The sequence below is a fragment of the Anolis sagrei genome, chromosome 10 (assembly GCF_037176765.1).
Source record: "Anolis sagrei isolate rAnoSag1 chromosome 10, rAnoSag1.mat, whole genome shotgun sequence".
NCBI lineage: Eukaryota > Metazoa > Chordata > Lepidosauria > Squamata > Dactyloidae > Anolis > Anolis sagrei.
In genome coordinates, this window is record NC_090030.1 from 21064658 (window position 1) to 21091377 (window position 26720).

General features: G+C 43.4%; 1 protein-coding gene across 2 annotated transcripts in view; it reads right to left on the reverse strand.

Annotated features, from left to right (window-relative positions):
* Positions 1-2347: 2347 nt before the first annotated feature.
* The window catches only part of OGT (O-linked N-acetylglucosamine (GlcNAc) transferase), a 29321-nt gene continuing 4948 nt past the window's right edge, over positions 2348-26720 (reverse strand). The window contains exons 2-22 of one of the 2 annotated variants that reach the window (XM_067471601.1): positions 22666-22816; positions 21983-22226; positions 20486-20554; positions 17327-17443; positions 16353-16432; positions 15854-16049; positions 15534-15674; positions 13177-13277; positions 12861-13014; positions 12676-12777; positions 11234-11413; positions 10968-11126; positions 9908-9997; positions 9391-9516; positions 8319-8489; positions 7365-7481; positions 7068-7235; positions 5457-5609; positions 5071-5323; positions 4566-4689; positions 2348-4092 (exon numbers count right to left, since the gene is read on the reverse strand). In XM_067471601.1, the coding sequence (XP_067327702.1) occupies positions 3915-4092; positions 4566-4689; positions 5071-5323; positions 5457-5609; positions 7068-7235; positions 7365-7481; positions 8319-8489; positions 9391-9516; positions 9908-9997; positions 10968-11126; positions 11234-11413; positions 12676-12777; positions 12861-13014; positions 13177-13277; positions 15534-15674; positions 15854-16049; positions 16353-16432; positions 17327-17443; positions 20486-20554; positions 21983-22226; positions 22666-22816 (3074 nt within the window). In that variant the 3' untranslated portion in view covers positions 2348-3914. Of the gene's footprint in view, positions 4093-4565; positions 4690-5070; positions 5324-5456; positions 5610-7067; positions 7236-7364; positions 7482-8318; positions 8490-9390; positions 9517-9907; positions 9998-10967; positions 11127-11233; positions 11414-12675; positions 12778-12860; positions 13015-13176; positions 13278-15533; positions 15675-15853; positions 16050-16352; positions 16433-17326; positions 17444-20485; positions 20555-21982; positions 22227-22665; positions 22847-26720 lie in introns of both variants that reach the window. The other variant, XM_067471600.1, reaches the window with a different exon arrangement.

Genomic DNA, 26720 nt, shown 5'->3' on the forward strand with positions numbered 1-26720 from the left:
TCTCTAACTTTTTCCTTCCTCCTCTCTTCTCTCCCCTTTTTCCTTCCTCCTCTCCTTCCCTTCTCTCCCCCCTTCCTTCTCTACCCCTTTTTTCCTTCTCTCCTCCCTCCCTCCTGTGTATGTTTTGTGTGTATATATGTGTTTGTGTATGTATATGTGGTTTTCTGCATGTTGTAATTTTTTGTTTTTTTTTGGCTTTTTAAGTCCCTTCTGTTGTGTTTTTATGAGTGACGGTCACTCGTTGGCCTGAGAGGTGTCTTGTGTCCAAATTTGGTGTCAATTCGTCCAGAGGTTTTAGAGTTCTGTTAATCCCACAAACGAACATTACATTTTTATTTATATAGATTTACGATATTTATACGCTACCCTTCTCACCCGGAAGGACTCAGAATGGCTTACTATATATATATATATACACACACACACACATATATATATATACACACACACATACACACACACACATACAATATATTATTAGCATAGTACAATATCAATATTATTGTAATATTGGTAATACTACATGTAATATAAAATATATAATCATGATATTATATTGTATTACATTATAAATACTATAGGTATATACAATATATTATATAATATTATTAGAATAGCACAGGAGACAAAATGGAGCTGTATTCTGCCCCCTCTCCCTTCACTCTGGCCCAGAACAGAGTCCCCAGCTGATGACATATGCAGGAGACAAGATGGAACACATGAGACTTCTGGAGAAATTCAGTGTTTTCTGAGAAATGAGGCTCTAGATCCCAAGAGGAGCCATTTCCCTTACAGAGCCAACCTTTAAGTCGCAAGGGCAAAAAGGAAATAAATGTCCTCTGCCCATAAGGAGACCCCATTAATCCAACTGAGCCACATTATATGCTCCCAATTTTGTAACATCTGCATATTAAAGAAGCCTGTAGACCTTTAGGTGCTTGTTTTGTGTATTTTGGTTGCCTAAGAAAGATCCCCCCCCCAATGGCGATGGGTTAAACCCCTGAGCTGCTGAACTTGCTGACCAAAAGGTTTGTGGTTCAAATCTGGGGAGCGGCGTGAGCTTCCACTGTCAGCCCCAGCTTCTGCCATTCTAGCAGTTTGAAAACATGCAAATGTGAATAGATTAATAGGTACCACCTCGGCAGGAAGGGACTATGCTCCATGCAGACATGCAGGCCACATGACTTTGGAGAGGTCTACAGATAACGCTGTCTCTTCAGCTTAGAAATGGAAATGAGCACCCCCCCCCCCCCGAGTTGGACATGACTAGACTTAATGTCAGGAAAAGCTTTTACCTTTAAGGAAGATAACAGCCACATATGGGTATTATCTTGCCTTTCGGACATTAGTCCACCCTGACCTATACAAAGTCCAAATGTTGAGAAACTGACCTGAATGGGCTCCAAAGGGAAGCCTTGCAATCTCAAAACAGATCCCTGCAAGATCTTCTTGCCAATAAGTTGCCGAGCCAAATTCAAGGTGCAGGTCATGACATACAAAGCCCTAAATGGTTCGGGCCCTGCCTATCTCCACGATCACATCTCCTTCTATGAACCAGCACAAACTCTTCAAGATCTTCCAGGGAGGCCCTCCTCTCGGTCCCACCTCCGTCACAAGCACGGTTGGTGGGGACGAGAGAGAGGGCCTTCTCAGTGGTGGCCCCCCGTCTCTGGAACGCCCTTTCAAGGGAAATAAGACAGGCCCCATCCCTCCCCTCCTTTCATAAGAGCTTGAAGACCTGGTGGTTTCAACAAGCCTTTGAAAATGACCAGTTCTAACTCAGTCTTCCACATTGTCGAATACGGCCTTATTCTTCCTACCAGTTACCCAGATTCTTTCCTCTAATCAGCCCCGGAATGAACAGCCACAGATCCATAACTAATACTATTGTTGCCTGCCATAGCATTGCATTTAATTCCCAGGCCCCTTAGAATTTTTGGGCTTGCACAAATCTTGGCCCGGCCATTTAAATTTTTAAATTGCCTTGAACAGGCAGGATTACTTTTAATATGTTATGGCAACAATTTTTATGCTTATATTGTTTTGTTAATCTTATAGTTATGTTGTTTTACTTTGTATATTTTGTGATGTTACCTGGGAACTGCTCTGATTCCCCTCGGGGAGATAGAGTGGTATATAAATAAGGTTTTTTATTATTATTATTCTTAGTTAAGACTCAGCCAAGGTCCTTGGGTTCGCTGGCTTCAGGAACCCTTGCACTGCCGCCTTGTGCTTTCCCACTCCAACGTCCCTCCCCTCTCCAGCAAGGCAGGGCCCATACGCATCCACAACCAATGGAGACAGGCAGGACTTGAGGGAATAAAGGAAGCCAGGACATAAGCAGGAGTGTGATTTTCATCTGTATTTATCAGACACTTTTATCTGGGGACCAAAGCTGTTACAGTGAGCAAGCAGAAGGAAAACACTCAACAGGAAAGGAGTCCCCTCTGGCCTTTCAAACCACACTGGCAAGGACATACACCACTCCTAACAGGGAAAAAACTCAAAAGACCCCAAGTGTCTGTGTATCCATCCGTCTGTATAATAATCTCAATAAAAGGTGGGCTTCGGAGGTCCCAGATTCTTGCAGCTGCACATGGGCTGAAGCGGAATACGGGTTGGAACTCGATCTGGTCAGGGCCAGAATCATTTTAAAACTCTGGCAGACCTTGGCATAAGGAATCCAGAGACTATTCAAGAGTGTCTGACACCCACTATCTGGAGTAGGAAATGCATTCTTGAGGAGTGATTGCCTATAAGCCTCCATGTGCAGCAAAAGCAATGATCCCCTTTGCTTTCAGCCTGCAGACAAAAATCTCTGGAAAGCAACGTCTTCCTCATTCGCTCTATAAATCTCTCCTTCACCGCTTGGTTCAAAGCCTGGCAAAGTCATTCAAATGGGGTGCCAAGCCTTCTGCCCAAACAGAGACCTCCAGAGGCTGTACCCCCAAAATAATATTCAATGTTTCAAACTCTTGGCAGTTGCTGAAAAGAGAATCCATACTTACCTGGGAGTTTTGTTGAAGCAAACAGAAGAGCTGCATTTTAAAAAGAGCCTAAAAGGGCCCAGGAAGAGGCCAAGCAGCCCAGCTCAGAATGGCCTTGAAAAGGAGGGGTGGTGAGACGGGTCCAAGGGGCCACAACCTGGGCAAACCAATGCTTTATTATTAATTATTCTCATTGCTAAAGTCTGCCGCAGCGGCTTGGCTGGCGTCTCCATACATAATTGACACCGTTGTTCCTGAAGGATACGCGTTTGGCACTGGGTTGTGCTCTCTCCACACATTTCAGGGAGAAGGAAGCTTTGCGTTTCTTAAATCAAATTGCCCTTTTTTTCTACAGAGATGTGCCAACGCAAAGCGAACTGAAGGAGGAAGGCTTTGTTTCGCAAAGAAATCCTCACCTAAACCAACACAGCACAGAAAAGTCCCTCCAAGAAGGGAGTCGGACGTGAATGGAGCCGATGTCGGTTTATAAAACCCATAAAGAGAAGCTTCCCTCCCAGCAGAAAGGCCTTTCCACTTGGGAGGGGCAATGCGCACCCCCGTGGGAAGACCCCACAGGAACAACCTGAAAACCAAGGATCTTTTTTTCAAAGCTCCGATTCCAGATCCACAAAGGAAGAGAGAAACCTAACTCACAGGAAAACTGAATCATCAATCCATGAAAGCACAATTGCCTGGCCAAGATGCCCCCCTTTTCCTTCCCCTCATGAAACAGGGAGACGCAGCAGCGTTCCTCGTCCCTCCGACATGCAGGAGAGGAAGGAGGGGTCCGGCGGTGCTCTTAGCCGACTGCAAAGGGATTGCACCCACGACAAAGGACCAGGCAGAGATGGAGTCTGCAGCTTCCGTTGGCCTTGGTCCAGAAGTCAGGAAGGCCTCCCAAAAGGGCCCTCACACCGCTCCCGCTTCTTAGGCCGACTCGCCGCCGCTCTCTATGGCCTTAATAATGTGGTCGGGTTTGCTGCCGGCCGAGAAGCGCTCCCACATCTGCAGGTAAAGCCGCTCCAACTCCATTGTGTACTGCTTGGTGTTGAAGAGTGGGCTGGATATCCTCTGCTTCCAGACCTTACCGCGGATTTTCTTCAGGCTGCAGGAAACACAGCGACATCCCATTAGATTCTCCCAAAGATCCCGAGAGGGGCTATTTAAGGTTTCTCTTGACCCACCCCAACATCTAGAGCAGGGGTCCTCAAACTTTTTAAAGAGAGGGCCAGATCACAGTCCCTCAAACTGATGGAGGGCCAGATTATAATTTGAAAAAAAATGAATTAATTCCTATGCACACTGCAAATATCTTATTTGTAGTGCAAAAAACACTTAAAACAATACAAAAATTAAAAAGAAGAACTAATTTAATAAATATAAACGTATTAGTATTTCAGTGGGAAGTGTGGGCCTGCTTTTGGCTGATGAGATAGGACTGTTGTTGTTGTGTGCTTTCAAGTCGTTTCAGACTTAGGTTGACCCTGAGCGAGGGCCAGGTAAATGACCTTGGAGGGCCGTATCCGCCCCCCGGGCCTTAGTTTGAGGACCCATGATCTAGAGACACCTTTCACTTACTATTCCAAATCAGTTCCCAGCTTGACGGCAATGTCTTCGTATTCCTGCCGGCTTTTGGCGATAAGCTCAAGGCAGCCAAGGCAAGTCAGCTGGGAGGCAGCAACACGCGACGCAAGCGTCTCTCCTGGAAGCGGGAGAAAAAGGTCATCAGCAAACAGATGGAGCCCCTGGTGCTGCAATGAGTTAAACCCTCGTGACATCAGGTTCAAATCTGGGGAGAGCATGGATGAGCTCCCTCTGTCAGCTCCAGCTCCCCATGCAGGGACATGAGAGAAGCCTCCCACAAGGATGGTAAAACATCAAAACTTCTGGGTGTCCCCTGGGCAATATTGGCTTTATCTTAATCCAGAAAATATCTCTTAAACTTAATGTCTCCAATGTGCACAGTTTACCCAAAAGGGCCTTTCCCACTCTTGTGAAAGAAGCATAATAATAAGAACATATTTATTCCTGTCTCTCTCTGCGCACTCCGCCACTGCCCGCAACACAAGCCCAGCCATCTCACCTGGCATGGTGACCATGGGGGTGCCAGCCCAGAGGACGTCCATGCCGGTGGTGTGGCCATTGCACAGCGGGGTGTCCAGGCATACATCAGCCAGCTGTCCCCTCCTCACATGCTCCTCTTTGGGGGCCACTGGGGAGAAGATAATGCGGCTCTGGGGCAGGCCCATGTTCTGGGCGTACTGCTGGATGTTGGGCTCTCCCACGGCCGGGAAGCGCAGGAGCCACAGGACGCTGTTGGGGACACGCTTCAAGATCTGCAAACAAAGTGAGTGGTGGGATGAGCTGCAATGGGCCACAGAACCAAGTGTGTGTGTGTGTGTCCCAGCACCTCCCTCCATTAACTTTAAGGACAGAAGCCTTTGAAAGGGCCAAGGCAGGTCTACTCACGTTGGCCCACATCTGCAGAGTGGCTGGGTCAATCTTATAAAGCTGGTTGAAATTGCAATAGACGACTGCGTCCTCTGGCAGGCCATACTGGGAGCGGGTGGTGACGATGATGGTGCGCGGAACCTCCTCCCCGGTGGCAGCCTTGTTGTTAATCTAAGGAAAAGGGGAGGCTAAAAGATTCAGGATGGCTGCAAGCAACAATTATTACCTTTCTTGCCCCCATTACATTATGTAACACGATTTTTGTTCCTGGGTTATAAATGTCATTTCCTAATTGGTTCTAAAAAACATGGAAAAAGTTTATTAAACTGCCCAAACTTTGTCTTTGTGGGAAGGTCATCCCGCAGCACATTTTGCTATAGTTTGTCACTGAATATCATAGAGTCTCAACCTATTCAACCTGGTTTGTGGCAGCCACAAAAATGTTGTTGCTGGAGTAAAGCAATACATTCAAAGTAAGTACTGCAAAATTAAACAGAAAATAACACTTTCAAACCAGCAGAAAACTTTTCAAATTTTGTTACATAGTATTATTATCCTGCTTTATCTTGTTTTTTAAAAAATGAAGAAAATCTGGTTACCAGCATTAAAAACTCTTAAAATCAGGACAGGAAATAAAGAGCAACACTACTTCAACCAGAGATGTCAGCCATAGCAGAGCATCTGATGAACCAATATTATTAGAGAACACAGAAATGCTGGACCACTCTCACAACCAATGTGTCAGACTACACAGAGAAGCCATTGAAATCCACAAGAAGTATATGGACAATTTCAACAGAATGGAGGAAACTATGTAAATGAACAATCTGGATACCAATATTTTTTAAAAAACCTCTAAAATCAGGACAACAAATAAGGAGCAACACTCAAAAAGCAGGAGAATTCCAGACAGGAAACAATCAGGGCCGGCTAACAACTCCCAACAAAGGATCCCCTCAGGCAGGAAGCAGCCAGGCTTTGAAGTTGCAAAGCCATTCAATGCTAATCAAGCTGGCCAATTGCAACATTCACACCTGCCACAAACAGGGAAGACTTCTTTCCCCCACTCTGGGCATTCCAGATATATAAATCTCACTTGCCTAGTTTTCAACATACCCTTCAACCTCTGAGGATACATGCCATAGATGTGGGTGAAATGTCAGGAGAGAATGCTTCTGGAACAAGGCCATGTAGCCCAGAAAACTTACAGCATACCCTCCAATCTTTCTTCACATGTTTTGTTTCCATTCTCATTGCCCACCTTTGAACTCACTCCAAGCTCTCTTGTTGCCTCTTAAAATGAGGCAACAAGAACTGAACACATCCTGGTCAGCCCAGAATATAGAGGGATCATTACTTCCACTAACTTGGAAACTGTGCCACTCTTAATGCGTGCTAAAATGGTATTTAGTTTCTTTGCCGTGGCATCACACCGCTGACTCGTGTTCTAACTTATGACCAGCAATGATCCCAAGGTTCTTTTTACTACATGTTCTGCTGAGGCAGGCATCCCATCCCCGACTTCTGCATTTTGTTTCATGAGGGAAGAAGAGGGGCGAGTTCAGCCCCACTGCCTCTTCCAAAGCCCCTCCCTCTTGCCCGCCCTCCCTCAGTCTCCATGCCCCTCACCTGAGTGGTGGCCAGCCCATTGCTGATGTTGAACCCGTTGATGGTGATCTGGATCTGCCCCCGGTTTATCATGTCGATCACAGCCTCCGCAATGGTGTTCATAGGGATGACAGGCATGCTCAGGCCAGCATTGCTGTCTGCGTTGTCTCCCCCATCGGGACACTTCATCTGCAGGAAAGGGGAAAGGAAAGTGTTCCCAAATTCACACCAGACGCGTCTCTGCTCCTTTTTCCTGCTGAGGTTTGCCCTAAAGCGTCCCACCAGAAAATGGATTCAGCTGACTTGAAAGTGCCTCACCTTTACGATTTTCACATCAGGTAGGCTGTCGAGAAATGCCTTCAGGTCGATGCCATTTAAAACGATCCTGTTGTCATAAATATGCCCATTGGATTTGAAGTCAATCACAGCTTTTTTCTAAAAGGGAGAAAACATGGGCACCACAGTTGAAGAGAGATATTGACAAGCTAGAATGTGTCCAGAGGAGGGGAACTAAAATGATTAAGGGTCTGGAGAACAAGTTCTATGAAGAGCGGCTTAAAGAGCTGGGCATGTTTAGCCTGAAGACGAGAAGGCTGAGAGGAGACATGATAGCCATGTATAAATACGTGAGAGGAAGTCACAGGGAGGAGGGAGCAAGCTTGTTCTCTGCTTCCCTGGAGACTAGGACATGGAACAATGGCTTCAAACTACAAGAAAGGAGATTCCTCTGAACATTGGGAAGAACTTCCTGACTGTGGGAGCCATTCAGCAGTGGAACCCCCGGTGGCTCAGTGGGTTAAACCCCTGTGCCGGCAGGACTGAAAACCAACAGGTCGCAGGTTCGAATCCGGAGAGAGGCGGATGAGCTCCCTCTATCAACTCCAGCTCCTCATGCAGGGACATGAGAGAAGCCTCCCACAAGGATGGTAAAAACATCAAATCATTCGGGCGTCCCCTGGGCAACGTCCTTGCAGACGGCCAATTCTCTCACAACAGAAGCGACTTGCAGTTTCTCAACAAAAAAAAAAAAGCAGTGGAACTCTCTGCCCCGAGTGTGGTGAAGGCTCCTTCTTTGGAAGTTTTAAACAGAGGCTCTATGGCCATCTGTCGGGGGTGCTTTGAATGCAATTTTCCTGTTTCTTGGCAGAATGGGATTGAACTGGATAGCCCATAAGGTCTCTTGCAACTCTATGATTCAATGTTTTGGAAACATGAACAGAAGAAACAGAGGGACGGAAAGCAAACAATTTCTGCAGCCGACTGAATAAATACCTTCAGGTGTGGGAACATGTTGGCATGATCGCCGATGAAGAACGTATTTGGCATATAAGCGAGCTTTTCAGAATACTGCTCAGCCACGTCAAATGGGGAGGTTTCTTTGTCTGTGATAATGTAGTCCATGAATAAAGCCCCGCTGGTCCCTGGGTAGCCCAGCCACATCGCCTGAAGCAGACAAATAAACAGGCAAAGACGCCATCTTAAAAGAGTGACAGCTAAATCCAACCACAGCTATATACATAGGGCACCCTAAGGTCCTATGACAATGCTGGATGGATTATGGATTTATGAATTGGTGAACATTGACCACAAGATGATTTTATTGCTACTGTTGTATTAATTTGACTGTTTTAACTAGTTATAACTGTTGTTGTTATATTGTATTTTGTGAACTGTTGGGCATCGAATTGTGCCTTTTGTAAGCCGCCCTGAGTCCCCCCTAGGGGGTTGAGAAGGGCGGGGCAGAAGCACTCGAAATAAATAAATAAATAAATAAAAATATGATGGGAGACGGGCAGTGAAATAACAGCAGGTAAACACGATAGCTGCATCAGAGCTGGAGATCCAATAAATGATCAATAATGAATCAATAGAGAGATAAATCTGGCTCATTCAGCCGCTAGACTCCAATGAGGACTAGCAACAGGATTCAAGCCAAGGAAAGATTAATTATGTTCCAGCATAATCAGAGTAAGCCTTTTTATTCTGAAAGCTATTAAGAAAAGAGCAGATTTCCTGAAAGAAGAACCAGGAAAATAAGAGTCTGACTTATCTCCTTGTTGCCTTGTTTTTTTTTTTACTCGTGTTTTATTTTGAAATGGTCATATGACTGATCAAATAAATAAATATTATTATTATTGATTAATTATGTTCAAGAATATGCATATTTGCGTGGTTTTATGTTAGGGTAATTGTCCTAGACATAGTTGTCTTAGTTGGTGAGGTTTAGGTTTCTGATGGTCTTTGGCAACCCTGCTGAAACCCCCCTCAGGGGTCCCGACCGCCTCCCAGGTTGATGAACGCTGCTCTAACTGTATGTTCCTAGAGCGTGAGTGGCTGCCTTTACCTGGATTGGGGCAGGCCTGAGGGCAAAGAGCTCGTTCCGGGCCCCTTTGGTGTAGCCATTCATGTTGACGAGGATGTGGATGCCGTCCTGGTGGATGCGGTCAGCGGCTTTTCCATTACACGGGACCTACAGCACAGGAAACGGGAGGCACCACTGAGAAACCTTTCAACTGCCGAACAGGAAGCAGCTCCAAACCCTGGCATCTCTCATTTTAGACACCGGAGCTGCATTTCCACAACATGCAGGCCTTTCTCAAATCTCAATACTAATTCCACAGAAAATTTGAATATATCAAATGCAATGGAGCAAATCTGAGCTCATTCTTTTATTTAGGCACATAATCTCCATAAAACTAATGTGCATTTCAAGGCATTTTATGACCCTTCCTTTTGCAGTGAACCTGTTGGCAGGTTCTCCCTGCTTCCTAATCAACTTGCTATATTCAAACATATGATTAAGTTCTCATTTTTCTCCCAGGAAAGAGCAGAGGGTTTTTAGGAAAAAGATCACTTATTACCTGAGATAAATCAACAAAGTGTTTTGCTTCTGCCATCACTTTCACCCGGAAGTTGGTCCCATCGTCGGGGCTAAGGGCATAGCAGAACACCTAAAAAAGCCACACAGAAACCATGACCCTTAAGCAAGAACTTTGGGGGAACAGCTGGGAATTAAGGAAAAAAGCAAGTACTTATTAAGCATTTAGAAAAACAAGTATTCCCTCCTCAAGAGAAGAGAATGTTTCCAGGAAGGTTAAGCAAGGATCATGTGATCTCTTGCTTATTGCAATGGAGGAGTCCAAGTACTACACTTCTTGAAGAGCATCCACAATGTATCATTAATGCAGTTTGGAACCACTTGAACACTCAAAAAGCAGGGGAATTCCAGACAAGAATCAATCAGGGCCAGCGAACACCTCCCAATAAACACCCCCCAAGCAGGAAGCAGCCAGGCTTTGAAGCTACAAGGCCATTAAATGCTAATGAAGGTGGCCATTTGCAACATTCACATTTGCCTCAAGCAGAAAAGAGGTATTTCTTCCACCCTGGATATTCCAGATAAATAAATTTCACTTGCTTAATTTCCAACAGACCTCGCAACCTCTGAGGATGCCTGCTATAGATGTGGGCAAAACGTCAGGGAAGAATGCTTCTGGAACATGGCCATACAACCCGTAAAACTCACAGCAACCCAGAAGTGCAAATTTTAAGCCAAGTTTAAAAATTAAACCGCAAGATTTAAAAAATGGATACATCAGGGTTAAGTATGGATTGCTGTGCAGGTCTATGACCGAAATAAATTATTTGATTGATTGCATCTACAGATTGGGAAATTTCTGCATCAATTTGGATTTGAGCCCAAACAGGGCAGAGAAAAAGCTGTAGCTTCCCAAACAGCAAAAGGCAACTGGCTTTTTGTGGCATCTTTTGGATCTGCCTCCTTTGCAGCTTAGCTGCACAAAAATAATCCATAAACATACGGAACTATGGTTACAATCTGAAATTGTTCTAGGCAGAATATTCACACTTTGCATTTTTGATGTATGGATCTGGATATCCTACTCATCGTATGTGCCTCACCTCAAACTTGTCCGGGTTGTGCATGCCGGGGATTGACTGCATCAGGTGAGAGGTGGGGTGGTTCCCGAAGTCAGAGCTGACATATCCCACACGGAGCCGCCCTTCGCTGGCCTTCAGGTCCTTGGGGTGTTCATAAGGAGGCTTGTGCAACACGTTGATCTGGCAAGGGAGGCAATTGGTTGTTCTCAAAACCGCCAAAACACGCCCTTCTTGTCCTCAACATTATCCCTCTTGCGGATCTTGCCACGGGTGAGGTGGCTTCTTACCTTGTCCAAGCAGAGGTTGCCATGCCTCTCAGCAATGGCCTTGCGGAAGCCATGGGACAAGGGATACAGCATGCTGTGATGGGGATGGACCGAGGGCAGCCGATTCTTCTCCAGCTGGTCAGCCACAATGCTGACCAGCTTCTTCATCCTTTCGTCATAATCAGTCCAATCGCAAACGATCTGGAAAAGTGGGAAACACCAGAGCAATCCTTGAAGCTGGGCAAGATATGGGAGAAAGTTTCTAGAAGCATATATGGGGGCTTCTAGGACAGTGTTTCTCAACCTGGGGGTCGGACCCCTGGGCAGGTCACAAGGAGGTGACATAGGGGTCGCCAAAGATCACCAGAAAACAAAGTATTTTCGGTTGGTCATAGGGGTTCTTGTGGGAAATTTGGCCCAATTTTATCGTTGATGGGGTTCAGAAAGCTCTTTGATTGTAGCTGAACTATAAATCCCAGCAGCCACAACTCCCAAATATCAACATCTATTTTCCCCAAACTTGACCAGTGTTTACATTTGGGCATATTTTCTATTTGTGCAAAGTTTGGTCCAGCTTCATCATTGTTTGAGCCCACAGTGCTCTATGGATGTAAGTGAACTACATCTCCCAAAGTCAAGGTAAATGCCCACCAAACTCTTGCAGTATTTTCTGTTGGTCATGGGAGTTCTGTGTACCAAGTTTGGTTCAATTCCATCACTGGTGGAGTTCAGAATGCTCTTTGATTGTAGGGGAACTATAAATCTCAGCAACTATAACTCCCAAATGACAAAATCTATCCCCTCCAGTATTCAAATTTGGGCATATCAGGTATTTGTGCCAAATTTGGTCCAATGAATGAGAATGCATTCTGCATATCAGATATTTACATGACAATTCCTAACATTAGCAAAATTAGTTATGAAGTAGCAACGAAAATAATTTTATGGTTGGGGGTCACCACAACATGAGGAACTGTATTAAGGGGTCGCAGTGTTAGGAAGGTTGAGAACCACTTGTTCTAGGAGCAAATAGGTAAGAGCATATGTGGGCAGAACATGGGAGATTTTTAGGACCATATATCCCCCTCCCCCACACAGAATGGACTGCTCAGATTCCCTGTTATTTTTATCGTATTTCCACCACAAAAGTATTATTATTGTTGTTATAAATGTGGGACTCAAGGCAATTCCTATTTACAACCAGAATGCAACTAAAAACACACAGGAAGTGAGCTTAAAATGGAACGAATCACATTAAATACACTTAAAATGTAAGAAGTTAGAAATATTCTAAAAGCAACAATACAGTGCCCTTTTAAAAACCCTCTGAACAGCAAGGAGGCCCACAGTCTGGGGCGGCCACTGAGAAGGCCCTATCTCGCAATTCCAGCAACTGTATGGGAGAAGGATGCCCATAAACCTGCACCACAGTCAATCCCCAAATAGGTCAGAGCCCACCTCACCTGCAAGCAGTGGGCCAAGTTACAATAGGCATCAGGGAAGTCTGGCTTCAGCTTCAGGGCAGTGCGATAGGATGCAATGGCTTCCGGGATGTTCCCCGAATCCTGGAAAAAGAGGAATCATTCATCAAAGGTAAGCAGAATGCGTCTTCTTCCATCATGCAGCAAGTCCCAGACACAAGCATTACCTTATGGATGGAGGCGAGATTGCTGTGTGCATCAGCAAAGGCCGGGTTGATCTGGATGGCCCGGGTGTAACACTGCAAAGCTCCCTGAACATCCTGCATCTCCTTCAAGGTGTTCCCCATATTGGAGTAAGCATCAGCAAATGTGGGGCTGATTCTGGATGGAAGGGACACAAGAAGGACGTCAAGGCATTATCAACACAATGCCCTTCTCGAAAGCCAAACAAATCAACACACCAAATAAGCATGGAAACCCATCATCTGTCAGTCCACCTTCAGAACTGTTTAACATGCAGCTATAAACTGGTTAAAACCTTACCTAATTGCCTCCTTGTAATGCATGAGGGCCTCCTGCAGCTTCCCTTGCTGCTGCAGAACACTGGCCAAGTTGGAGTGGGCAGCTGCAAACTCTGGGAAAACCTACAGGAAACAAGCCACGCTTACTTCAAGGACACTTTATTACATGGAGACTGTCATACAGCAAAGCATCAAAGATGCATCTGATTTTAAATCAGGAAATCTCTAGCTATACATAACTTCTCTCTAGTTATAATTTATATCTAGAATAAGAGAAATTATTTTTTTATTTATCTATCGTTTGTAAGCATTTTCCAAGATGGCTCCCACATCCAGAAGACAATGATTTCCACAGACAAAAGATCCTGACTAAACATGGCACGCAGACCTGCCATGAACAACTTAAAAAACTGGATTTCACCATTAGAGGTGGGACAGAGAAGACTACCAGGGTGGGAGAAATGGCCCACGTATCGAGAAATATTGAAGAAACAAAATGGAACTTATGTGATGAAAACACAGGAAGAGATCAATCAAACCTACAAGAATATCTCTTGGTTTCAATATAGGCACTTAAAATAACATTACAATAAAGACAAGACAACAGGTTTTGTTGAGAAAGAAACTTTCTGGGACAAAATAATAATACTAATAACAATAACAACAATCAACTACTTTATTTTATACCCCGCCTCCATCTCCCTGAAAGGACTCATGGCGGCTTACATGGGGACAAGTCCAATCAACATAGTTAAAATATCAACATAGTAAAACAGACAACATCATAAAACAATATAATAGTAATGGAAAAGAAAATAATTACAATAATCTATAAGAAACTGTTAGGATAGACTACAGAAACTGAGCAAGTGAAAGAATGCATGTTTAAATGGGCAGCCAATGTAGGTCATCCAATAAAATTGGAGGAATGGCAACATATATGGAATTACAAATTGAAATATACTTACAGATATGATCTGAAAGAGAATTGGTACAAAATGATGTAGCAATGGTATATAACTCCACCAAAATGAGAAAAAATGAGAAAAATACGCAAAATAAGTGTTGGAAATGTGAAACCCAGGGGGGCACTTTCTACCATATGTGGTGGACATGTAGAAAAGCAAAAGATTACTTGAAAAAAATTCAATAAATATCCCAGAAAATACTTAATACAAAAAAAACCTTGAAGCTGGAATATTTGTTTATTGGAATAACAGATACAGACATGGACAGAGACATACTTTTTATTTATTTAGGATTGTCAGCAAGAATAGTATAAGCAAAAAGATGGAGACTGAAAGAAATAACCTCAACAGACCAATGGTTAATAAAAAATAATGAAAATTATGAATATAGACAAATTAATCCCATTATTAACAAAGTACCAAGGAAGATCTAAGACAGGGGTCCTCAAACTAAGGCCCGGGGGCCGGATGCGGCCCTCCAAAGTCATTTACCCAGCCCTCGCTCAGGGTCAATCTAAGTCTGTAATGACTTGAAAGCACACAACAACAACAACAACAACAACAATCCTATCTCATCAGCCAAAAACAGGCCCACACTTCCCATTAAATATTAATAAATTTATATGTGTTAAAATTGCTCTTCATTTTAATTATTGTAGTGTTTTTAAGTGGTTTTTGCACTATAAATAAGATATGTACAGTGTGCACTGGGATTCATTCTTTTTTTTTTTCAAATTATAATCTGGCCCTCCAGCAGTTTGAGGGACTGTGACCTGGCCCTCTGTTCAAAAAGTTTGAGAACCCCTGATCTAAGAAAACAATGGATTGGCAGCCCTTCAAAGAATATACGATCCAAGAGAAAAGGAGAATGATAATATAGTCCAATCCAAGAGATAAAGAACAATTGTCCCACAAGAAAGAGGAGTGAAAAGGAGAATCATACTACAAAAAGAAAAAAGAGACCGAGGACAATAACTAAACCATGATAAAGAAGATTGGAAGTCTATAAACTTTTCCCTCCGTTTTTCCCTTCCCCATTTTTCCAACCTCTTAACCCCATTCATCTTCCTGATCCTACCTTTCTTTTTAATTATACTGTATAAAGCAAATTTCAAAAAACATTGTTTTAAAAAAAACTGGAAGGGTTTGGGGGGAATTGATCCTCAGTAAAGTGAGTTTTACCCACATCCAGAGCACTGTGCACTCAACTGACGATGGATCTCAACCACACTTAACACACAGACTAACATGGCCTGGGATAATGGGAGTTGATAGCATTACAAATAATCTCAGGCCTTGCCAGGTACCTAAGCGAGTTTAAATAATATTTATTCTATAGTGTCATTAAAAAAAAAACAATCTCAGCCCTTCTTATCCAAGAGTGTACATATCCAACCACTCAGAAGCCTACCTCCAGAGCTTTGCGATAGAGTCGAACAGCCTCCTCAATGTTGCCTTGTTCCCGCTTGATGTTGGCAAGGTTGTTGAGGGAATCTGCGTGAGTGGGACAAAGGCGGAGTGCCGTGTTGTAACACTCCTCTGCCTCAGCGACCTTTTGACACAAAGAACAGTTTATTCTAATATGAGTAAGAAATACCACTCACAAACAAAAGCCCACCCTGTAATGGCACGTATTCTGGGTGTCAGTGTCTGATAAAGAAAGCCAATTCCTGGCATCAATGGATTCAGAAAAGCAGAAATCAAGGTATGGACACAGGAATGGTTCCTTACACTGCCTTTCTCCTTGAGGGCATTGGCCAAGTTGCAGTAGGCATCAGGAAAATGTGGTTGCAGCTCAATGGCTCGCTTGTAGGTGTCGATGGCCAAGTCAATCAGCCCCTGCTCATAGTACACACAGGCCAGGTTGCCGTGCACCACAGCATGGTTTGGGCTCAGGCTCAGGGCCCGCAGGTAGGCCGCAACCGCCCTGAAAGGAGATGCCAAATTGGTCATGTTATTCATCGATCCAGAACAACAGGAAACAGAGCTCCATTTAATAGACTTCTGTGCAATGATTACTTTTGAACAGAAGGAAGTATACTCTGATAACTGGAATGGCTGCCAAAGAAAAGGGAGGGAATATATCCCAGAAGAGCATGCCCCAGTTTGCATAAATAAGAGGTACTTCTAATAGGAAATCGGTACATGATGCCAGAAGAACATCTGTATAATCATAGCAAGCGTGGTTAAATTATTGGAAAGGAAGCAAAAGAGGATTTTATTCACTTGCCTGTCAAATATGCGCGCCTCCTTCAAGACATTTCCCAAATTAATATAAGCATCCAGGAAATTTGGATCAAGGGTCACAGCCTGGAAATATCAACGACAAAAATGTCATTGTTTTTATATATTCTATTAGGTGCCTCATATTAACTGCTAGTTTTACATAAAAGCTTCCAAAATAAGGAATGCCAACCATATGAGAAAACAATAAGAGTACTAAAAAGTACACAGAATAAAGACTAAGGTACCACATTTACTCTAATCTAGTGCACACCTCAATTTTCAAAACTCTGAAACTAAAAAACATTTGCTGGCAAATGTAACACGCAGATGCAAAAGTGAACTTTGAAAATTGGCTGAAAAAATTGGCGCGTTTATCACTGCTTCTTTAAAAGCCAAAGTATTAGGGCACAAAATCTTCCAGCAATTGAAAAGAAAACCAGAGACAGAATTAACCCTTCTTTCTTCAAGGGAGTGTCTCCTGTTTTCCTGCCTCTATGAATCTATGCAGTAGAATAGGCATGGACAAACTTTGGATCTCCAGGTGTTTGGGACTACAACTCCCACAATTCCTAACAGCCAGAAAAAAGTAGAAAGAACTTTGTGTTATGGAAACCTCGTTCCTGTGCATTAGTGCAACCATATTATTCTGCTATAAAGAAAAGCCTCATAAGGAAGATCTAACATTGGTCTGTTTTTGTTCTTTTTATCACTTTGGGCTACTGGTGCGGGGTCACGCCGCTGCTAAGTTACTCTGTTGTGCATTTATGGAGCGGGCTTTTGGTTAATAAGCCATTCTGCCCAATACATTAGACTCAAGTAAACACAGTAGATCCTCTGTCTTATTCTTCCTCTCAATTTCTAAGCATTGCCTTTGCACTCATTACAAACCCATGCCTTCAGGTACACAAGTAATGCCCTATGCAGATACAGAATTACTGTGACACATTTATTTTCAGCACAACAGAATGAAGCAGTTACCTTTTCAAAGTGATGGATGGCGAGCCAGATTTCTCCTTGCGCATTGAACACGCAGCCAAGGTTACTCCAGGCTACTGCAAAATTGGGCTGAGTCTCAATTGCCTTCAAATAACAGGCCTTGGAAGGGTCACAGATAAGGTAGATACAGAGGGAAGGGAGTATTTGCACAAAAGAGAAGGGAGAGAAAAAAGGTGTTAGCATGCCTTCTCCAACCGGTCAAAAGTGATCCTGCAGTATAGGCTTGCTTGCGCCAAAACTAATATGCTGTAAACAGCTGCTTGATCCTGCGCCGGCGCAAACCAAAACCCAGGTGCAAATCCACCATTGTCAGTTATGCCACTCCATTCACTGACCAGTCTCTTAGCATTTCTTCAGGACCTTCATCCTCCTTCTCCCCATCAGAAGCCCAAGAGAAACTGTTTTCCTGTTCAATCTACGCAATTCTTCACCTTTTGCCATGGTTTGATTAGCAAGCTGGCTGAAGCCTAGCAGCTGTGAAGATGGTCCATAGCCCATGTATAAAACATACTGCAGGTACTATGTACACTATATGTATAGACTTCTTAAGAAAAACAGGATACAACACCAGGCATGGTTTCAGTTGATTTCTCATTCTCATTTGAGCGTAAGAGATTCTTTACAAAAACCAAGATCCACAGACAAACATGTACTAATTTTAAATTCTGGTGAATCCTTTAACCATCCAATTTCAAGACCCACATCCTGACACTCCTCCAGCCCCTGAAACCTCCAATGACAGGTTTGCACGAAGGTTCAGGTCCCTGTAATGCGAGCGCAAGAAGTCGCCAGCGCACCCTAACAGCACGCCGCCGCCGCTGCTGCGCCATCGCTGCCAACTGCTGCGCTTTGTTGGATGCCCTGGGAGGCTGTGAAGGGCCGGTCGAATGGACTGATCTACCAGGCAGGCCCCGGTGGGAGAAGAAAAGCAGCATTTCAATTTAGGTGTGGAATCAGGAGTGCAACAGAAGCCAATGCTTATCCGCACAAATCCAACTGCACAGGGCTTTTTGTGAGGGGAGGGGCCTGCCTGTTAGAGAACCCATCCCACCCACCATTCACGAGGGCTCATTCGCACGCAATGCGCATTTCCGCCGCGCAGCCTTTGCGCTACTGCAGGATCACAGCGCATCATCAGAAGAGCAGAACGCTGCAATCCAAACAAAGAAGAAAAAAGGAAAAAAATGAACAACCAGGAAGAGTTAGAAGCTTTTTAACTACAAAGTATTTCCAATTATTTCTTTTACAGCTTTTATATAATTTACTTTTACTTTTATTTCTTTGAAAGAATTGTGGCTAGGATTATTAAAAAAAATTAATAGTTTCTCTAACATTACTTGCTTGTACATTAAATACTTAAGCTGTTTCTGAAGCCACAAGACAGAAGATTCAGGCATGGAGGCAAATGGTTTTGTTGTGGCAGTTACAAACCCGTTACCATATTTCTCATGAGAGTTTTCGGTGCGTTCCTTGCTGGAAGAGGAGGAGGAGGAGTGTGTCTGCCCTAGATCCAGGCCTCGAGCTCCCTTCAGCGAGGCACCTTACGCATGGAAAAGGAGGTTTCACCCACCTGAAACCTTCTAAATACAATATCAATGGTGAAAAACCAAAAACAAGAGAGAAAATAAAACAAGATCATTAGTAAAAAGTTCCAACAAAGCAATTGAAAATCTCTGGACATGTCTAACACATGGGGTGGAGGGCAGTGTGTCTGTAACATGGGAGACATGCAGAAGGGACAGGGTTAATCAGGGCTACTGCAAACAGCAGGGCGTGTTGGAAGAAAGGCTCTGGAACTTATGCAGAAATTTAAATTTCACTTCAAATAGCAAAACATAGCTGGTTTGAGCTTACAAATGCACTGATAGCCAAAGAAATACATTGCAATGTAATATATCGTTCTTTCTTTTCCTCTGTTTGGTGGAGTTCCTTCTCACAAAAACCAGAGTAACACTGTCAAGCTAGGTGTCTCCAGAGCTCTGAAATAAAGAAGTCAGCAACCTCTAAGGCAGGCGCAGTGTCTCGGCCTATACACCAGTCACACTAAAAGCGGCAGTGGAGTGCAATCCGTGTTAGTTGTCCACCTGACAAGCTGAGCATCATGTCCGTCTTTTCAAAAAGACATTTCGGCACCCCCCAGGAAAAAATTCTGATCCAGGAATGAAGCTATGTGCCCAATTTGCGCTTCGAAAGCCGGCCCCCATTTGCTCCGTCACTAATTGGGCCGCCTTCTTCCTCCCCCAATCGCAGCACAGCAGCCAGCAAGAGAGCTACACTCCAGACACACTCCACTTGGTAGCATGCGCGTGGGGCTTGAAGCGAAGGCATCGGAGGCCCTTCTGGCTCCTCCACACTCTTCACCCCGGCTGCGCGGATGCGTAAGGTGGCTTGTAACAAGACCATTTCAGGGATCGTTTGTTTGGCAACCCCACGTTTTGTGAACGCCAAGAGTTTTACAACCCTCGCGGTGTTCAAATTCTTGGCTGGAAACCAGACTGCTAGAAGCCACCTTTCCACTTACTGTTACAGCACGTTTTTCTTTGATCAGTTCATTTTCCAAACAAACCAGCCGTGTGTCATTTGGGCAACAAAGATTATTTTTAAGGAACCAAACGGAAACTACCACTGTTTGCTAGCCTTTCTTCCACTGTAAAGATAGGGGGGGAAAGGTTAAAGAATAGTAAGATTTTTTCCTTTCTTCAAATGCCATATTTACAGCATAACATCCGATAAGGTTCTTCTCCACTTACAAGCCACAAAGGACTTTAGAAGAGCACCTGCTTCGCACAGGAGTCACGGACTAAGTCACTGGCCTGGCATCAACAGCAGGCAAGCCTCAGTTTGAAAGCAATGCTTATTTCCAGATCAGAGAATCGTGGTGCCCCTGCCAGTCACGTCACAGAACAGAAAAGTCTAAGTCCTGCAGCAAGGCTCAACGTTCAATTTCTTGTCTGAGGCCAAGCGTTAATACGGGCAAGCCATGTATCGTGCCCTGCAACTACCCTGAGGCAACTCAGGGCCTTCGGCTTCCAGCCATTTTCTTGGGACTCTTGCAGGTCAAAAGGAGCACTGGAGACGTGGTGCAAGCGTTCACACTTTTCAAAAGACTGAGGTTTAAAACTCATTCTACAGAACACCTACCTTGGCTTCTTCCAAGCGACCCAGGGCTTTGAGCAGATTCCCCAGGTCACTACGCACACAGTACAAGTCCTGGAAAGCAAAGGGATGGTGTCAGCCCTGACACTGGATTCAAACGGTAGGTTCACACAAGAGACATTTTAAAAGGTAAAGGTTTGCCCTGACATTAAGTCCAGTCGTGTCCGACTCTGGGGCGTGGTGCTCATCTACCCCCCCCCCCCCCCAAAAAAACCCTCCAATTTTAAATCTCCTGGTTTAATTTTGCATTATTATCACACCTCGGATTTGAGTAGCAGATGGTGACATTTCAGTCACAAAGTGACTTTGGATATTAAGTATAAAAAGGTAAAGGTTTCCTTTTGACATTAAGTCCAGTCGTGTCTGACTCTGGGGGGTGGTGCTCATCTCCATTTCTAAGCCAAAGAGCCGACGCTGTCTGTAGACACCTCCAAAGGCATGTGGCCGGCATGACTGCATGGAGCACTGTTACCTTCCCACCGAAGTGATACCTATTGATCTACTCACATTTGCACGTTTTCTAGTATGCTTTCAGCAATTTTAATCATTGCTAATGAGAAGTAATTCGCAAAATTTAATACATTAATGCATTAACTTCTTTAATACATTAACTTCTAAAGCAATCATGTCAAATTTTTGGCTCTCAGGAGTTTTGGACTTCAGATTCCAGAATTCCTGGCCATTGAACAAGCTAGCTGGAGCTTCTGTGTGCTGAAATCCTTAACATCTGAGTGGTCACAAGTTTGACCCCTCTCCTCTACACATACAGCATTTTCCTGTATACAATATACAGCTGTTAATTAGTTGTTGTTCAGAACTACCATCCAGAACAACCTGTCCACAAACAAAAGCAGAAAAAGAGGAAACACAAGCAATGTAGGTATCACTGGAATAGAAAAGAAAGAGCAGGTGTGGGTAGCATTGCCGTCACGTTTATTCATGGTTTGCAGAAGCCCTTGCATCCACACAATCAGGGCCTACAGCCATTGCCTCCATATCCAACCCTGAAATTATGATGAGACCCCTGCCTTCCTTGCAGGGCTCTATGGCACCAAATGAATCTCAGTGGCAACCATTTGGCAATGGTTGCATAATTTTACTTTTGGTGGAACATCCACTGGCAGTCTGACCTCAAGTTAGGCTCCAGGAAATTCAATGAGGCACCTCAGCCTTGAGAAGTAACCCACCCTTGGCATGGACAGAATAAGACTGGGGTCACCTATCTGTGCACATTTTTAAAATAGCCTTACAAACTACCAGGATGCATGTACATTATCAAATCCAACTAAATAATAGGATAGAATGGTGGGCAGACCTTGTTTTGACGTAAGATCATCTTAACTGCAGAATAACTACAGCTGCACAATGAGAATTGATGATAAAGCTATTGAAACTTCATGTCAACAGTTTGGAAAGTCAAACACTCTTTTTGCTCATGCTTTTCAAAGAAATGTGCCATCTTCCAGGCAGAATTCAACTTACAGGGTTGTACTGCAGGGCGGAAACATATGCCTGCACCGCTCCTTCCATATCACCTGCAGCTACCAAAGCAGCAGCAAGGTTGATGTATCCGTCAATGAAGTCTGGCTTGAGGCGCAGGGCGTGCCGATAGTGTTCAATGGCTTCCTGCAGTTGTCCACGTTCCTTGTACACGTTCCCCAGGTTGGAGTAGGCTTCTGCCAGCAAGGGATTCTGCTTGATTGCCAAAGTGCTGAAGTGAGCAGACCTTGGAAGCAAAGGACAAAGAGGGAGGATTCTTTGAAGTGTCTCTTGTAAAATATATTGAACAGCAGCATCCTATCTGATTGACAGAATTCTCAAAAGCAAAATTCAGGCAATGGAAAAGTTTGAAATAAACTTTTCCCCTCTCAGTCTGTCTCTAAATTTTGAAAACCAGTATTCTGAGATGATATTATTTACTATTTTGCATTCTCAGTCATTAGACCATGTTGCTCATTTGTCAAAGGAATGAGTAAACACAACACTTCTACAACACAGGCAATTATTCTTGAATTCACCCAAGATAAATTAAATAAGAGAAAGGATTATCAACTTTTTTGGCTTATTCAATTAAATGCAAGCAACACATGGACCCTCACAGAACCAGACAACTATTAAAACCATATCATGACATCTGCGTAAAGACGCAGCATCTCTCAGCCTACCTGTCCAGTCTGCGACACTGGAAGTGGATGGACGAGAGCAACAAGAGCACGCCGGTGTTGTCGGGCTCTTGTCGCCACAGCTGCATGCAGTGCCTTTCTGCAGCTTCGAAGTCTCCTGCTTGATACTCCCGGTGAGCCAACTCCGCTAGCCCTTGGAAGGAAAGCATACGTTTCGTTGGTTCTGAAGAGTCACCAAAACATTCGGGGAGGAGAAACAAAAAATTAGAAAATGGGAACAAAAACTGGCAAGCTATGGTGCACAAATTAAAAGGTGAAGTGCTTGATATAATGTAAAAACCCAGGGATACTGCATGCTTAAACAGAAACAGACCTTCTCCATGAAAATAACAGGTTCTCTGGCTTAATAATGAACTAGGCTTCAAAGCCCTTGAGCTGCTCCCTACGCCCATTCTTCTTTCCACATCCAACTCAATTTTTCCTATGCCACAAAACACTTGAAAAATAAGACCTGCATATCTCTCTCGGAAATTTCCATAGCCATCCTCTCTTTAATGATAACTGCTATTTCCCAAAGAATGTATCATAATACAAGGCTTGGTCTATTTCACAACTGGGTTTTTTCCCCCTGAAGATAGTTAAAACTCCACTGTGCCACAACTTTGTTTTTCTCAAAGTAGTTAAAACAATGAAAAAATTAAAAATGTTTCATGCAATGAAAGACACAACATAAAATGTACCTATCAAATGAACACAGTATCTTCTAGATCTTTTCATGCTTCTATTTAGCAGAAGTGACAGCTCGAATCATACAGCTTCTGCCTCCAGTAAAATCTTCTTGTAAAATGAATCAAGGTTCCCCCTCACAAAACATGACCAAAGCCTCACTGACTGATCAACTCACTGACTGATCAACTACCCATTGCCAAGGCCCTTCCTCAATCACTTATAACCCATAGTCTATGCATTTCCTCCCGATGTAATGCTTAATGGGAGTCCCTTAGCCAGGCCTGCTGCCCACTCATAATACCATGATGGATTAACCTCAAAGAAAGGTGATGTAATAGAAGCAGCAGCTGAAAGCCAACACAAAGAGACAGACAAAAGGACACCTTGCTTGCAGAGCAAGGAGAAGAGCAGAGAGCCAAAGATGGAGAGAAAGCAGTGTTATTCTTAAGAACAGAAACAATCAATTGAGAGGTTAGTTGCAAACAAGAGGCAGCAAAGTCAAACTGCTATAAGGGTTAGGAACGTAATAGTAAAAAATCAGGACATTATGGTTGAAATGTCTACTCAGCCATGAAGCTCAATGAGTGATCTTGGGCTAATTAAGCATCTCTCAGACTAATCTCCCTCACAGTTGTTTTTCCTCCAAGCGTTTTGGACTGGAACTACTTTTATCCCAAGTCTTAATCAGCAGTGATGGGGAGACTGTCTTGGAGAAAAAGCATCATATTTAAAATGTATCAGATTGTAAAGGGTGATGAAAAATTTAAAAGATTGCCTAAATTTCACAAGACTCGCATATTTGTGTTTGTGAGTACAGGATATTAGCCCTCTCTTCCACAACATGGCATAAACTGGAGGGCTATAACCCATTCCTGGACACCTTTACACACAGTTAAGAAACTTGCTATTGCTCAGCTTCAGAACAACAGAGCTTTGGGTATAACAATCACAACCAAGGAAGCAAGAGCAAATATGCTGCTAGGAGCAAAATCTCAAAGGAAATTTACAAAACGGAAACTTGTCTCCATAGCCTCTACTTCTCTGTAATTTTCCTTTCATGCTGGAGGTGTATTGTAAGTTTCCCAAACAAGCCCCATGGATCAAGCCGACACATGAAATTTCTGAGCTTTTAAACTGCATAGTGCTATCTAGTTTTAAAAACAGAAACCTGTGTTGACAATAAGATTTTACAGAACTCAAGGGGCTGTGTTTTTGCCAACTTGCTGGAATCGCAGAGTTGGTACTGAGCTTATTTTTAAGCCCCCCCCCCCCCAATGTCTTTGCAAATGCCACTGTTACAACTATTCATTCATATGTTACATATCAGTAACTGGAACAGTCAGGGCACATTTCAGTCCACAACAATGTCATTAGTTTTATGGACTTTTTGGTACAAAAGTGCTCCAATGGTTCACAGCTAATTGGGTCAGCTTTAGCATGTTTGGAATCTGTGCAGTTATGTTTTTTTAAAAAACATTTAAAAATGGGCTCTCTGTTATTCTGTTTCCACACAATGGTTATTTATTTACTGTTAGTAATTTTATTGAACAAAGGGAGCAAATGTAACCAATATTCTGTAATGAAGGATAAAAAGGGTACACTAAACTTCTTTTCCTTTATAAAACAAAAGCAGGTGATAACTTTTGTTGATACTACACATTGGTTTCCTTTGAAGTTGAGGTGCCACGAGCTACAGTCCACCATCACTTGGAGGCACCAACACTTGCCTATCCTGATCTGAAGCAACTATATCAACTGTAACACATTTCATGTTTTAAAACCACAGCTAAGTATACTGAGGTATTCCCAATTTTTTTTCTGAGATTACTTTGGGGGGACACAGGCTCCCTTGAGACACATAATGAGTGTATATGAAAGGTATACAGGCAGTCCCCAAGTTACAGACATTCAACTTAAATCTGAGTAACAGGGGGCTGACACAACAGGAAGTAATAGAGAAATGTATTCATCGGAAAGGAAATTCACTTCTGGAAGAGATATCATGGAGAAAAATGGTCTCCACTGAAGGTTTCTCACCAATCCTTCTTTCCTGAACAAGCCACATTTTTCAAAATCCAATCATCACAGGGACAGACAGTGAGGCAAAATATTCTGAACAGGGGCACGGACAGTAAAACAAAACACCATAGGCATGTTAACCCTACCCTGAGCTATCCAAAACTGTTACACTTAAAACATGTATCTGTTCTGGTGAACATTCGAATTCAACTTAAGAACAAACCTACAGAACCTATCTTGTCTGTAACTCAGGGACTACCTGCATTGCAAAGCATAGGACCAGAGTAACTGTGAAGGCCCCTATAAAAAAGGACTCTGTTGATTCACAACACCCAGATAATTCAATAGATTGAGAATAGATTCATGTTAGGAAAAAAGCACCAAATCCAAGATGGGTCCCTTTAGAAAAAAGACCCAGGTCTGGTATCATGAGATGTCGTCTGCCAGAGTGAGTTTGCAGCTACTTATCTATGGCCCACATCCTGCATTTAGATAGACTCAGAACCCACCCTGCACTCTATCAGGAGGCCAAGCGTAAACAACACTCCTAGCCTCAGCAAACAGCTGCTCCCCTGTATAACTATTTGCAAGTAGGGGCTGTGTATTCTTCCTGCTATAAAACCTGAACAGGAGTTAACTCATTTTTTTTTCTGAGAGAAGAACACAATGTGTGCAAAGAAGGTGTGCATCTTTCCAGTAAGTACACAGTCTTTTCTGCTCCAAATTAACTACAGCCTCTTGAGAAAGACTGTCAACTGCTTCTATCAACGGAAAAACACTTCCCCCAGGGATTCCTATACATCCTCGTGTCCTCTCTGAATATGCTCCCATTCCATAAGATGTTACATAAAATAAGAAAGGTCTACTTGTACTGAGTGTCCCCGGAGACCATTTATAGGACAGTGCCCCCAATTCAGAAGACTGCACTTATTCATCTGCAAAAAGTTCCACTGTAACTTGTTGTAGAAATAATAATAATCTCAATTTATTTATATGCCTCTTTTTCTCTCTTGCCAAAGACTCAAAGCGGTGAACAGTGCTAAAAGCTGTACCATATACAATATAACTTCTAATGACTGTAAACACTAAAACTGAATTAGACCAAGCACTTTGTAAAAACAAATTATTATGCACATTATTATAAACACCTAGCTTCGAGCAAAAAGAAAGTGAGAGCATGCACTCACACTCCCCAGGTAGGATGCCAGAGATATGACCATCCAGTACTAACTGGACCAATCATTCTGACCTATCATTTAGAGGCCAGTTGCTTTTACCTGTGAACCTCTGACATTCTGCATAGATCCTAGGTCCATAATATCCGAGGGATGGAACCCTCTTTGGAGGCT